At 41.2% G+C, this 14,802-nt stretch overlaps 1 protein-coding gene across 4 annotated transcripts in view; it reads left to right on the top strand.

The window, feature by feature from the left end:
- The window catches only part of unc5db (unc-5 netrin receptor Db), a 284,478-nt gene that overhangs the window by 166,807 nt on the left and 102,869 nt on the right, over positions 1-14,802 (top strand). For all 4 annotated transcript variants that reach the window (XR_014877264.1, XM_085180735.1, XM_085180733.1 and 1 more), the window contains exons 4-5: positions 1,933-2,036; positions 14,057-14,237. Coding sequence is in view for 3 of the 4 variants with exons in the window: in XM_085180735.1 (XP_085036861.1) it covers positions 1,933-2,036; positions 14,057-14,237 (285 nt within the window). In the remaining variant the exon portion in view is untranslated. The remainder of the gene's footprint in view (positions 1-1,932; positions 2,037-14,056; positions 14,238-14,802) is intronic.

Below are 14,802 nucleotides of genomic sequence, written 5' to 3' on the forward strand. Positions count from 1 at the left end.
ATGCCAGGATAACGTGAACTTCTGATGGAATCGTGGGCTGTATTCAGAACAAGTATAATGGCACTCACAGTCCAGTTATGAAGCCTCAAGCTGAGTGCATTTAATATTGGTATTTGTAAATGAGAAGGGACAAACAAGGAGTGGGCTTCACTGAGAAACTGACAAACCACAAACCTCTGTTTTGTCCTGGTTTTTGAGACTAATTAGAACAGTAGTAGCTGAATTGCTCTGTGGGTAATAAGGGCTCCTTTTTCTAGCAAAGAAAGAGAATCCTTCATGCTAGCTTAGTGGCCCATTATGTTAGCAAACAAAATTATAACCTTCAATCAAAAGTGATCTATTTTTTTTTGTTAACACTGGTTAAAAAGCACAGAAACACAGAAAAACTGAGAGGTTCTGCTGAAAATGTACTTCTTTATCTCATAGTAAGATATTTCAGAGATTCACTGTGTAGTTAAAGGAGAGTTTCACCGGTCTAGCCCAACTCAGATCAAAGTTTGCTTTGTTTCTCTTAAAGGTTGGTTGCAGTCATACAATTACAACACAGCAGAAAATTCAGAAATAGTATCTCTTAGCCTGATCTTTGCTCAGTCAGAAGTGCAATAAGTTTGAAGAAGAAGAGTGAATGCCTTGAAATTATACATAGCCACACGATCATGCATTTATTCATAATTTGTAACTGTCAGTATAATTTTTTTCTTGATTTATTGATGCAGGTATGTACTCCAAGGGTCTATATATTTAAAAATACTAGTTAATACAGCATTATAATAACATGACCATGTTATAACAAAATCTTTTGTAACAGAGATCCAGAATTAGTGTAAAACAATCTGTTCCAAATATGTGGAATTTAATGATGTTCATGTGTCTCATGTTTTATTCCAGTTTTTTAACCTTTGGTCCATTTGCTTACTTTATCTAAAGCAGTCTCTGAAGAAAATGTTGCACTCTCCAACTTTAAAGTTGTAGCGACCAGTTGTATTTAAATAATGCAATATAACAAATTAACAAAACTATCTGGCAAATGATTTACAGTGTCTGTCCCCAAAGAGAGCATAGTGTACAGACAACAGAGCCCTCTCCTTGGACCAAACTGTGCGAGCGCAACAAGCTGATTTTATCTTGAATTTGATTTTTTAGCAATGAAATAATCAATTCCCAGAAACAAAATGCTCTCAAGTTAGACACAATCAGCTACTTTCAACCACTCCTGTCTGAGACCAATACTGCTGCTAGAGTTAGAAGTTACAGAATCTGTAAGCCAAGTGAAAGTCAAAATAAATTAAATACAGTAAGAAAGCAATGTATTTCTTTTGTCCTTTGAGAGAAAAAAAGAATATGTTTGGCGAATGACAGCAACTGTCGAGCTCTTTATCTGCTGAGATTTGGTGTCACTGTGTTTGCAGTCATTTTACACTGAGTGTAGCTACCAGCTGAACTGAGGTTTTGACTGCAGGCTCAACACCTTCCCTCCTGTATGTGGATCTTTTACATGCAAGCAACCTCTTGTTATCCCAAGGGTTCATAAAAGCCCATTCATAACTGAAGTGAAAATTTCAAAGGCACATTCCTGCTTTATGTTTTAACTGGTTTTCAGTGAATAGCTGCAGCGCAATAAGCTATCAAAGGCAGTTTGGAACATGGGCCGAATAGGATCTGTCACTATTGTATGCACATGAGTGCTCAGGATGATCATAGCAATCCTGCTCACTTCATCCATCCAGCATGTCCTTCAAACCACCTTGTTAACAGATTACCCAGCACAGGGCCATTGGATCCTCTCTATCGTATACAGGCTACATTGGATTTTGAAGGTCGTGGTGTGCAGAGCCGGTGGGGCAAGCTTGCGTGTTAGCTGCTAAAGGGAATTGAGGCCAGGCTGACCGTGACACTTGACACCTGACAGCAGCCTCTTATCTCCCCATACAGACCTGAGGAAAAACTTTGAGCAGGACCCCCAGGGGAAGGAGGTGCCAATCAATGGGATGATCGTTCTGCACTGTCGTCCTCCGGAGGGAGTGCCCGCTGCAGAGGTAAGTCCGCTGCTCCTCAGCTCCGCCTGTCCCAAAAGAGAAGAAGCTTATACTCCCACTGAGCAGAAAACATACGCATCAGAGCGGATACTTATTCTGTGAGAGTAGCTCTGTGGCACTCGGAAAGTCGATTCTACCTTCAGCTCCGCTTTCTCTGACCTTTAAGAGATTGATATAGTTGTGTTTAGAAACTAGTGATAAGTGCACATAAATATTTGGACACAAAGGCACTGGTTTCAAAGTCAGCTAGACACCTCCCGATGAAGAGGATTCACAATATAGCTTTTAATCCAAACCTCTATCCACAATATTGTCAATAAGATCTACACATCAGCCTTTCACATGTTCTCTTAGCCATGCAACTAGAAACATCTGGCTTCAAATGCAGAAGTGGGATGTTGCCCCCTGTCCTCCTGGATTCTGTTGTTTGATCTGTCAGCTTCTACTGCGTGCTCATAAAAGGGTTGATTGTGCCTTGCGGTTACTATATGGATATTCAGGATAGGGATTGCACCACTGCACCTAAGAAACTATTTACAAAGAACAATGGATATTTTTCACTTGTCTGTTATCTGGGCTGAGTTTATTTACATGCACATCGTGTCCCATTTTCTCCCTCAAAGGCTGTTCCTGGGGAGGCTCATATATCACAATTACCATGAGAAACTTCATTAGTTATGGCTTTGATATGATCGAGACCTCTGATCTTCCGCAGCTTTCATTAGTAAATCATAAGAAGACATATGCACCATACTCCAAGAGACAAAAGTAAATCTTTCTTTTCCATATAGCTCGAGTCTTTCTCAAACAAAACTGTCATATTGGTACCAACTGTGTTGTCTTTCTTTGTCATGAATAATGACATAGTTTGGTTTCTAGCGGACTCAAGTCTCATACAGCATTTAGCCCTTCTAAAGCTGAGCAATTGCCAGTAGGGCCAAAAATACATTCAGATTTTCAAGGGTAAGTTCATATCATACCTGTATATCATCTTTTTTCATAACTTTGAAAAATTAATCATATATATTTATGGCAACAACTGTAAACTGAAATGACAGTACTTCCTACCAATGTTCCCTCTAATTTTTCATGTGTCTGAGCGAACTCACAAACTCCCTGAGCGATCCCTTGGACCACTGTGAGCGACATCAGACGTGTGCACTGGGGTCATGCCACCATCTAATCCATCCAAGTTACACAGTTTATTAAAATAATCGAATTACAGCATTTACATTTATGTTAGACTACTTTTAATTAACTGCTTTAGCCCACTTACAATGAAAATGTAAAACAAATCTAGTCATTGACCTGTGTAGTTCGATTCCTGCCTGGGGCGTCTGTATCCAGTAAGGGTCCTAAGGCTAGACCTCCTATGCTAAGCGAGCCTACCGCAGACATGAGCGAGACAGATAAATATGAAGGCATGCCGGCTTGGACGTCGCCCGGATCAACAAGGTCCGCGTCAGGTGTTGAGGAACCAGGGCACCCTGACGAGAAGTGGGCTACTGGAACAAGAAGGCATCAGTGGGCAAGAGACGAAAACAGGGTGTTGTTGGAATGCTACTACGCAAGTAACCCCGGCGGAAGGGGCTACATGAATAGGATGAGGGACCTATGGATTCTTCGATACCCAACATCCACAATGACGGCGAAACAACTAGTAGCTCAGTGTTCCAACATTCGAAAGAAGGGACTGCTTTCACAGCTAGAGATTGACGAGGTACAACATAAATGCTACGGCAAGGAGGAGTCAGGACGCCAGGTCAGGGGGGAGATATCATCACCCCCACCCGATATTGGGTACATAGCCCCAAGTGCAAAGAAGACGGCCGTAGTGATCGATGTAGCGGTTCCGAATGACAGCAATATCAGGAAGAAGGAACACGAGAAGCTGGAGAAATACCAAGGGCTCAGGGAAGAGCTCGAGAGGATGTGAAGGGTGAAGGTAACGGTGGTCCCCGTGGTAATCGGAGCACTAGGTGCGGTGACTCCCAAGCTAGGCGAGTGGCTCCAGCAGATCCCGGGAATAACATCGGAGATCTCTGTCCAGAAGAGCGCAGTCCTGGGAACAGCTAAGATACTGCGCAGGACCCTCAAGCTCCCAAGCCTCTGGTAGAGGACCCGAGCTTGAAGGATAAACCGTCCACAGGGGCGTGCTGGGTGTTTTATATATATATATATATATATATATATATATATATATATATATATAGCTCTGACTTGTATTATGAGTATGAGTATGTGGTCTGGTAGCTATTTTTTTTTTTTTTAAATGCAGCCAATGCGTTTTTAAACAAAAATTTCAAACTATTTACAGAACAATCAGCTGTTCTGCATTAAATTTGATGCCACACAAATTATTTGTGCCACTCCAAAAAATAATTTCTGTCCACTATGAGTTACAGGAACAACATGCCACGTTGCCATATAATTTTTTGATTGGTCGACATGGTACTTTTTTCGACCAATAGGAATCCATTTTTTTACCGTTTCTTCCCGCAGTAAATATAAACAACGATAGTATTCAGGAAGAAAACCAAACATTGCAGATATTTTTATCATAACTCTGGTTTTACGTGGCTGATCAACACAAAATCAAAACTGGTATAAAGTCCACACTTTTTCCATCAATTGTTCCGTCTGTCCTGCTCACAGCTCCAATGGTTGTACACGTTGTCATTAACTTTGCTTCACTCCACATCAGTCACGCCGCTTTGCTAGCTAAAACACCGGTGTCGGCACATAAGGACGCTGTCATAGCCTGTCAACGACGTTGATTAGCTGCGTATATACGAATGTGAATCGCATTATTGGCTGGACTAAGGTGGCATCGTTCTAATCCCATACGGGAGCAGCCAGTCACTTACTGAGTAACACTGCAAAACAGAATTGTTAATGTATTAATTTCAATTTCAATTCAGGTTAGATTTTTTTTTTTTTTGTGCGCAACGCAGATTTTCTGTGCGCAGAGACCGTCCAGCAGTCCGCAATTGCGCACGTGCACAGCTTAGAGGGAACATTGCTTCCTACCTGTGTTGTTGAATGTCCTCAGGTTTCCTAAAGATTGGATTTCATCCATATTACAAACTCCTGATCCACATTATGTGTTACATTTACTTCAGCATGCAGATTATCAACATGTTTTACTGACATCAAAAAATCTCAAGACACGGTCACAGCAGCAACTTGGCTTGATGTCTTATGCATTTCTTCATCACGTTAAACTTTCTTGACACAGTAATCAAAGTGAAAGATATATATCTGCTAATTACTTTTTATGAGTTTAAAGTTCAAAAACTCATCACGACCGCGTAGGTGTTCTGATAAGATTTGATTATCTGTATTTATGCTATAATTAGATAGCACACTAACTGCCATCAGATCCTTGCTATGTAGGTGTGGTGTAATTAAAGTTTTGTTTCCACCAAAACCATAACCACTTATTAAGTTAGACCTTTTTTTTTTTATTCTAACAGGTGCTTTTATCACAGATACAAGGCCTTGGCTTAATAATCAGCCCATCAGTCATAGTAGTTATTATTGTTGTGACCCATATATTTTTCCACCATATTCTGTTTTGTGGTCCTCAGCTTCAGCTGACAAGTTTCCAGGTCCTCTAAGATCTGTCAGTATATGATACAGTGTTCTGGCTACAATGTTTGAGTAAAAGAGTAAATTCATGTCTTCAGAAACCTCCATTTTATGGACAGGTTAAAACTGATTACTGCAATAAAAGTCAATAACCTAGTAGACTATATTTGTTTAATCTTTTATTTTCTAGCATTTTATACATCATATTATTAAATTGTTATTTGAGAACATATTTCTGTTGTTTTCTGAGTTTCTGACTTTGTATACATAAATGTGGCAAGTAAAAGTAAGAGCATGTGAATATTTAGATAGATGGTGCAAGTCCCTGTCATCTTTTAGCTAACGCTTAATTATAAGGGTTTAACTGTAACTGGATGTTTGTTTTTTAATGTCTGTTAGTTGATGACCCTGATAACAAGTCGGGTGAAGCTCAGGATCAGGTCTAGGTCACATAACAGTCAGACAATATTGTTATATAGTTTTTAAAGGACACCTATATATATGCTCTCTTGGATTTTTTGTCATATGTTCCGTTATACCAGTGAGCTCCATCTCCCCATGTTTTTTTCTAATCTTGGCTCTTTATGATGTCAGTAAGATCAGATTTCCCTGATATAGTCACCTCAGGTGTGCTCTAGATGTGAGCACAGCAGTCGCACCCATACTCTTTCTTCTGAACCTTCTGTTTATGAGGGGCACCCAATCTGAACAAAGCTGCCTTAAAAGAAGTTGGGATGGAGTTGAAAAGGCTTGTTTTAAGGTGAGGATGAATTGGGGGACTGCACCAAGTGTCAGTATATCATAAAAAATTATTATTTGAACTGTGTATCAAGCAGAGCTACTCTAATAGAGTGGAAAAAATTGGTTACACTGGTTACCTCTAAAGAGCATTTTGTTGTTATTATTATATTTTTTGCTTCAAGCATTTAAATCATGGTTAGCGCCAACATAAATGGAGGCTCCCAGGGAGATGGAGGACACATGTTTCATACACAGTGACCTGCAGTACTCACTCATCAGGGCAAATAGTGTTCAAATGTCACCAAATACACATTTGGCACCAAATGTCCATTCCTCTTATTTTTATGTAGACTTGCAATAATCAGCATGAACAATATATGTGTGACTGCTGTGTGCAGGAAACAGATTTGGGCAGAGGTCAGCTTCTGGCCCCGCACTGTCTAAATGATTCAACATGAAAATGGAGGAGTGATGTCATTTCAGCGCTGCAGAACCCACGGCGTGGATAAAAATAGGTGAATCTGTGCGGCTCAGACCGAATCGCAATGTCCCATCTAGTCCTTTGTCAACACAAATGAGCCCGGCCACAAGAGATGGGAGTGAATAATGTAGGGAGCACAGGGCAGATATCTTCAGCCCAGTCGATTTCAGCGCACCTTGTCCATGAAATATTGAGATGGCGTCCGTGAGTGCGCTAGTATGAGGTTTCAGTGACTGCAGCTGCAGGATGGCTGCTGCTGTGGCAGGACCAATAGGATGCGAGAATGCGGTTTGAAGTGCGGCGCATAGGCTGTGTTTGGAAATCAACCTCGTCAGCAAGGATGTCAGTGTGAGCTAATGAGTCTCCAGTCACTCGTGGTGGAATCATTTTGCATTATGTGGTTACAACAGTTTATTTAGGCTGGAGTCTGACACTGAGCAGGAAGGTCTCCTGCACTCTGGAGATCTTTATTTGCACGAGGGAGGGGCCATGGCAGATGTCCTGTAGTCCACCTCCTTTTCTGTCGTTTAGTTATTCCTCCTACTCTGTAACAGTCAGCATTGTTTGTCCTTTCTGTTTCTTTCATTTATGTACAGAAACCCCTCTAAAACCATGAATGAAATCACTGACCTGACATTAGTTTGGCTTTGTTAAGTAGTTATGAAAACATATAATACAGCAGTGTCATTTTTAATTGTGAAAACATGTACAAAGACATCCTAATGTTCTGCACTCCTGCAGAGTTAAGTTCCTCTTTGAAAAGGTGCAGTAGGTCAAGTGGAAGATTAAAGTTGTTACATCTAGGCTGACACTTGCGAGTAGGAGTGAGTGCTTTTATATCTCTGGGGCTCAAAATTTGCATCTTAGACAACACGGTGCTTGCTGAAACTTTTGATTGGGGGAGCTTGTGTTGTGGCTGTGAACAGTCAGACAGGAAGCTCCGCTGACACAACGCAGGACTCTGAAAACTACTTATTCTGCTCTTCACGTTTCTTTCTTCCTCCGTGGAGGGGAAGTGTGTTCTTAGTGTCTGTCTTTGTCTGTTTGTCAGCAAAACAGAGAGTTTTACCTCTCTAGATCACTTTCTTTGGAAATATAGGGCGCACCTGAGTCTTTCTAGTTATTATTATTGCCATAATTCAGTCTAAATCAAATCTAATTCTGTAAGACAGAATTTATATATTTATTTTTATGCAAAAACATTCCCATATAGACAAATTATGCTTTCTCTTTTGTTTGAGTCAAAAAAAAATGTGATAAATGATCATACAAATGCATAATGTTAAGTACAATCCTTTAAATCTCAGCAACTTGTGAGAAGTCAGCAAGTTTAAGTCTCTAATTAAGAAATTGTAGAAAACAGATAATGAGACACTGATACCTCCAGGTAGTGTTTGGTAAAATTAAATGTTGGCCTTAGAAGGAAAACGGTTCCTTTTCTTTCCCCAATTAAGAATATTCCCTTAACCATTAATACATTTAAAACTATTTATTTATTGTTTGTTTGTTTCCTTTAATGAGCTCTAACCTTTCAGACTTTCCAGTGCATTTGAGGAGACAAAAACCTTTAGATGTGGCAGTGGTTATCACTAGGTGTAAACCTAGTGATAAACTATATAACTCCATGGAAGTTGTCTAACTGTGATTGGCACATTTTTACTAAGAGAACTAGGAGAATTGGGTGTTTCTTTTCTTACAAAAACCCAACTTCTTTTACCTGCTTCTTAGAGCAACCATGCCTGCACTTCAATCTTCTGCAGTATCTTCAAGTCGCAGGTCTCCGGCACACTTCTGCACCATGTCCCACAACAACTGAAGCAAAAGTGAGGGTAGGAAACGTAAGAGTGCCATTTGTGACGCATGCCCCGACAGCGGTGAAACCTGAGGTGGCAGAGTTACACTCAAGAACACACTCAAAGAAAAAGAAACAGAACTTTCTAACAGGCTTTGTACCACTATTTGAAATACTGACATGAAAATTACAACTGAGGGGGGGGGGGAGGGGGGGTGTCCCTGTATTATTGTAGGGTCTCTCCCACAAGACATTTGACGTCGCTGCTATTGTGTATGTTTCTGTATGTTTAGACTTGTTGAAATGGTCTTAAATCAATAATTATACCCTCTCAGCCATTTCACATCATTTCTTTGTAAAGAAAACAGATTCAGCCTTTAATGCTCAGACATCCTTAGACATCCATTTAAGACTTAATCAAAAGTAAAGTTTTTGTTGGTGTCTTTTTATGAATTCAAAGTGGGGACAAAATAAATATAAGCATCAAAATGTAACCTTCTATGGGGTCTTTTTGTAACAAAATACCTTCATATCTCATATTCAGAGAGCTGAAATTAATTTGGCTCTGGTTAGAGAGCATAGGAGGAACTTATTTGCAATTTTGCTTCACGGCTCCAAAACCAATTCTCCACTTGTAGTTTACAGATATCAGGAGATGTGAATGCAGAGTAGATCTTTTAACTTGGGGAGAAAAGAGGTCCATGAGAGCTTTGTATAATGAGTTTCTTTTGAGAGGTTACTCTTAGAGAAAGTGTGAAATGAACAGCCAAACTAGAAGCCAATTTTAGCTTCCCTGAATGAAAGCCTTTAATCCAGGATGAATCCCCTTGATCTACAGTAGCTCAGGTAGACAGGCCACAGCACAAAGGAGCATCAACTAAATGCTCCTGCACCGTGATACAAGCTCTCCTCTGGTGAGCGTCACAAAGACATTGCGATGCAGCTCCGAAAACAAGTTAGCACTTAACTCTATCCCACCTTCCGCCTCTGTTGCACTTGTTTCTACTTTCACATCTGACTCCTCTGTTATTTTCTCATAGGTCAGAGAAATGCTCCTAGAGAGCAGATGATGAGCTTCATTATTAAGCCGAGCAATTACATCCCTCCCGGCCCAGGCCGCAGCCGGGCGCTCCCTCTATTTATTTCGTTAAGATAAGACAGATCGAGGTGGAATAGTAATGCAGCGCCTTGTAGCTCAGAGGGGAGGAGAGGTGGCATTTGGGAAGCAACAGGGGAGAGGGGATGGGCGATGCAGGCCCACTTTCTGTTCTCCACGTATCATTCTTGATTAACCTCCAGAGCAGGAGAGCACAACAGAGCTGCAGATAGCTCCCCTCCAAATGAACCTGCCGCTGTCGGGCTGACTGTTCGGATGAACACAGCATGTCATGCTGAGTTCAAAGTGTATCTGTGTGTATGTGTGGATGCACACATACTTTTAATGACAAGGCCTGCTGATTGGTGGACGGAGAGATCTATTGGGAGGATCAGCCCTGAAGCCAGGAGTCTGATTTGCTGGTGTCACGTGATCACCAGGGATATGCCTGGTGGCACACTTAATCTATATAATTGCACTGATGAGATGCTCAGCAGAGGAAAACTTCTGTTTCCCACAGTCAGGCAGGTAAGAGTCACCCACAGGCGGAAGGAGATCATGTTAAATTGTGACACCTAAGCATGACTCAGCAGACAGATTTTCCTCCTTAGGGCACTGAAGCACTCCATTTGTACTGAGTCACCTTGACATCAAATGACCATTAGAGCCAAGCAATGAGACACACGAGCAGAGGGGAAAAAATGCTTCAGCTGGCAAGGACTTGATCAGCACTGTCCTCATAAGTCTTGGTGATGGCTACAGTGTCACCCGGTTACATTGCTCTCCTGTCCTCTAATTGCCCCTCGACACCCACATTTCTCAGCATCTAATCATCAGGAAATGTCATCAAGAATAAGCTGTGTATGTGTATGTGTGTGGGTAGTTAAGTAGATAAGGGAACCTGGCTGCTGTGAGGACGTGACCTTCAGGGGCAATTCGGGTAATGAAATCACAGGAAGGAAGTCCTGATGCCAGGGGCCCACCTGGTAACCCCTCTGTCAGGGCTGACACTGATGACCGCATCCTAAGTGAAACAAATGTGCCAATTAGGCAATTCATTCCTCACATCCTCTACCACACAACCACTGGCCTAATTTGTATTTGTCCCTTCATCTTTTCCCCCCCATCACCTCCTCCTTCTCTCCCTCTCTTTGTCTCTGTCTCTCTCCTCCCTTCTCTTCCGCTTGGTGAATCTTTTCATCAGTACCCAAGGGCTGTTAGTGGCAGACAGACAGCTAATGTGCAGTGTGGCCCCACACTGGGAGGGCCAGCTCGTGCCACACATTAATTGCCTCTTTCAAGTCACGGCTTTCCCCACAGGATAAAATTGATATAAATACATAAAAAAAAGTTGTTGTTGTTGGTGGTGGTGGGAGGGGGGGGGGGGGGAATGGATATAGTGCAGTGTGGGAGGGTGCCAGGACTCGTGTCATCCCTTCAGTGACGGATGACTTTAATCATGAGAAATTAGACCCCATCCCCTGCCCTGCTCCTCTGACTTTCTGTTTTCTTATCTATCTAACGATGCTAGGCCGCTTAACCTCTGATGAAACCCCCCGTGTTAGAGGCCAGTGTTAAATTATACAGAAAAGTCTGCAGGGCCTCAGTCGCACTGTAAAAAAAGAGAAATTCTCATTCTAACTTGGAGTGGCACAACTGGTTGAAATAGAAGTTCGGAAAAATACAAAATGAGAGAAATGATTACTATGTTATGACGTTCATTATCATTTTTATTCATGTCAATATATACCTGCAATCCATCATCCCTCAGGTCTGTGTGTCATTTCTATTTACCCAGTGTTTGCATGCCCACAGGCGCTTCCTATTTGCATCCAGCCTGAGTGTTGTTTATTATAAAGGGTGGCTGCCTGTGCTCTTCCTATAAATCCATCAGCCCAGCCCATTTTGCTGCGCTATGAATGTAATTTGCAAATGCAGCGATGCAGCTCCCTTACCAGGGTAGAAGCAGTAAAGCGTCACTAAGTTTGTAATTCATAATTAGTTTTCCTCTCTGTTGCTGGTAATTGGTTATAGCACATCCTTTGACTGCCTAATGGCTTTAGCGTTAGTGGTTATACTGCCTAGTTGTGGCTAATCAGCAGGGTGGGCCTTGTAAAATGTAGCTGATCAGCAGTTATGTGTATTACTGGGTTTTTTTAAGGGTGCTGAATCCAGATACAGGATCTGCTACTAAGATTTGCACTTTGAGGGTTCAGTATGCTCGAAACAAACAAAGTGTTGCTTCACCATGTCGAGCCAGTGCTCAAGACAGGAAGTGTGCAGTCTATTAATCTTATTTATCTGTCTTAGACCCATTGTTTTAGCATTTCTGCCCTTTAAACCAACTTTCTTCTGACAGGCTGCCCCTTGCAACAAAAGGATATGAATAGCAGGGCTTCTGTGTGTTCTGTGGATGTCTTCAGTCACTGACAGCATGAAGAGCCAGGAATAGAGAACAAAAGCATAATAGGGGTCCTTTAATAAATGTAATAAAGGACTTGTATAAATGTAGTATGTTTATAGTAAAGGATGTAAAATTTGAGTTGCCACAAGACAATTTAGTTAAATGGAAAACAGAGTTTGCATGTGGTTAACACTGTGAAAATGTCTATTTTAACCCAAGTCTAATTCTATTCAATTCATTTTCATTTATATATTGCCAAATCACAACAACAGTAAACCTCAAGGCACTTTGTATTGTAAGGTAAAGTGACCAATTACTTGGCAACAGTGGGAAGAAAACACAGAGTGAGTGAAAAGAGGTGTGTGAAGAAAAAACACTCAGTGAATCATGGGAAGGTCTATAGCAGCTTAGCTAAGGGAGGATTCAAAAACAAAAGTTTTAAGCCTAATCTTAAAAGTAGAGATGGTGTCTGTCTCCCGAATCCAAACTGGGAGCTGGTTCCACAGAAAAGGGGCCTGAAAGCTGAAGGCTCTGCCTCCTATTCTACTTTTAAATACTCTAGAAACCACAAGTCTGAGAGCTAAGTACTCTACTGGGGTGACACGGTACTATGAGGTCTGATTATTCCTTGTTGTAAGGAGAAGAATTTTAAATTTAATTGTGGATATAACATGAAGCCAATGAAGGGAAGCTAATATAGGAGAATTACTCTTTCTTTTTCTAGTCCCTGCCAGCATTCTTGCTGCAGTATTTTGGCTCAACTGAAGACTTTTAATGGAGTTTTTAGGACAACTTGATTATAATGAATTACAGTAGTCCAACCTACAAGTAATTAATGTATGAACTAGTTTTTCAGTAATTAATGTATGAACTAATCCTGCTCACTCTGAGCAGGATTTTTCTAACTTTAGGGATATTGCACAAATGCAAGAAAGGAGTCCTACATATTTGTTTAACATGTGCATTCAACCACATATCCTGGTCAAAAAGATCTAACCTACAGCGTAAGCTATTCCATTAGCTTCTCAACTTTTAAGCCGCAGCATTTTGCTTGCTTGTTTTGTTTTTTTCTGTTTGTTTTTTGATCAGAGGGTGAACTACCAAGTCATCAGGAAAAGGTAGCAAACCTGGTTAGCATAGCTGCTAAGTAGTACAAAGCTACAGACTGATAAAGTGCTAAAATGTCTATCACCAAAACTCAAGAGTAAACGTCTTGGGTGGGCTGTACCCCACATATTAAAATGCTCTAGAAGGTACCAACAGCACAAACATAGTCTAGTTTAGTAACACAGAACTAAGGCCTAGCACCCAATTGGAGTAGCCTGTGTTAGCAAACCTGTCCAGAAAAGCACTATACAAATACAGGCCATTTACCATTTACCATTAACTTTAACCCCAAGCAGTATTTAAATCCCCCCACCGTGGAGCTCTGATGAAAGGGGAAACTACCCTTAGAGGTCAAAGACCTTGTTTATAAAAGGCAGTTAACATGTTTTTAAGGCTAAGGTTTGACACTTTACCGTGAGAGTCTATGGGGATTGGTTTGCTTTTTAACCTAACCATAAATGGCAAAGAGAGGAACTGCATTTTTTGGCTCTTCCATCTTTGGCTTCTTTTTATAGCCTCAAATAGGTAAATCAAGATAGCCATTTGATTAAACCAACCCTAACCCCTATACCCTATCCAAAGCACTTCTGTATGTCAGAAAATAAACTTTATTTTGAATACATGTCAGCATAGCTATCAGTCATTATTTCCTGTGTAACTGGATTGCTTTAAATCTTGGGTCCATTTGTCTGCCCATGTAACATGGTGTTAAGTGGAATTGCTCTAGTGTGTTGTACTTAACTATGATGTTAGTGATGTTTGCTGCAAACACTCCTCATGTGAGTACTATATTACCACTCTTTGACAGGTGGAGTGGCTGAAAAATGAAGAGCTGGTGAGTTCCCTGACGGATGACAACATCGACACCCGAGCCGACCACAACCTCATCATCAACGAAGCGCGTCTGTCCGACTCAGGCAACTACACCTGTCTGGCCAGCAACGTTGTGGCAAAGAGACGTAGCGCCACGGCAACTGTGATAGTCTTTGGTACGCCATCGTAGCAGCTGCTTATTGCCTGCTACAACACATTATAGAGTAGTGACACAATGTTTACATGGCACTTCAGATCAATTTGTTCGGCTTCCTGTGCCCCTATACACAAGTGATTAAGAGACCCGTCTCTGTGTTCCCACTGAAGAGCAATGTTTCCTCTTTATTCAGATGAATGTATTATTCAAACACTCAATTTACTGCCTCTCATTTAAAATCAATGTGTACTTTATGAAAGGAAATAAGCCACTGTGTCTTAATCTCATTTAAAAGGAGTGTTGCTTATTAAGTATTTATTTGCCAGAGGCCTTCCAGAAACGTGGGTTCGCCAGCTTTGATAGCACTGCTGAGCAGAGAGAGAGAAAGACAGAGAGATCATAAAGTGCTTCAGTCACAACGCTAAGCGGTCGACTCCAAACCCGTCAACCAGTATGAGTCTGTGTCGGCTTTAGAAATGGCGTTTCCGTTTAATGTCTGCTTTCTTTGCTTTCACATAGTTCCTTGTCTTTATCTTATTCCAAGTTCAAGAAACACTGAACTGAGCAATTACGAAACAGGGAGC

Source organism: Neolamprologus multifasciatus, chromosome 12 (genome assembly GCF_963576455.1).
Source record: "Neolamprologus multifasciatus chromosome 12, fNeoMul1.2, whole genome shotgun sequence".
NCBI classification, from domain to species: domain Eukaryota; kingdom Metazoa; phylum Chordata; class Actinopteri; order Cichliformes; family Cichlidae; genus Neolamprologus; species Neolamprologus multifasciatus.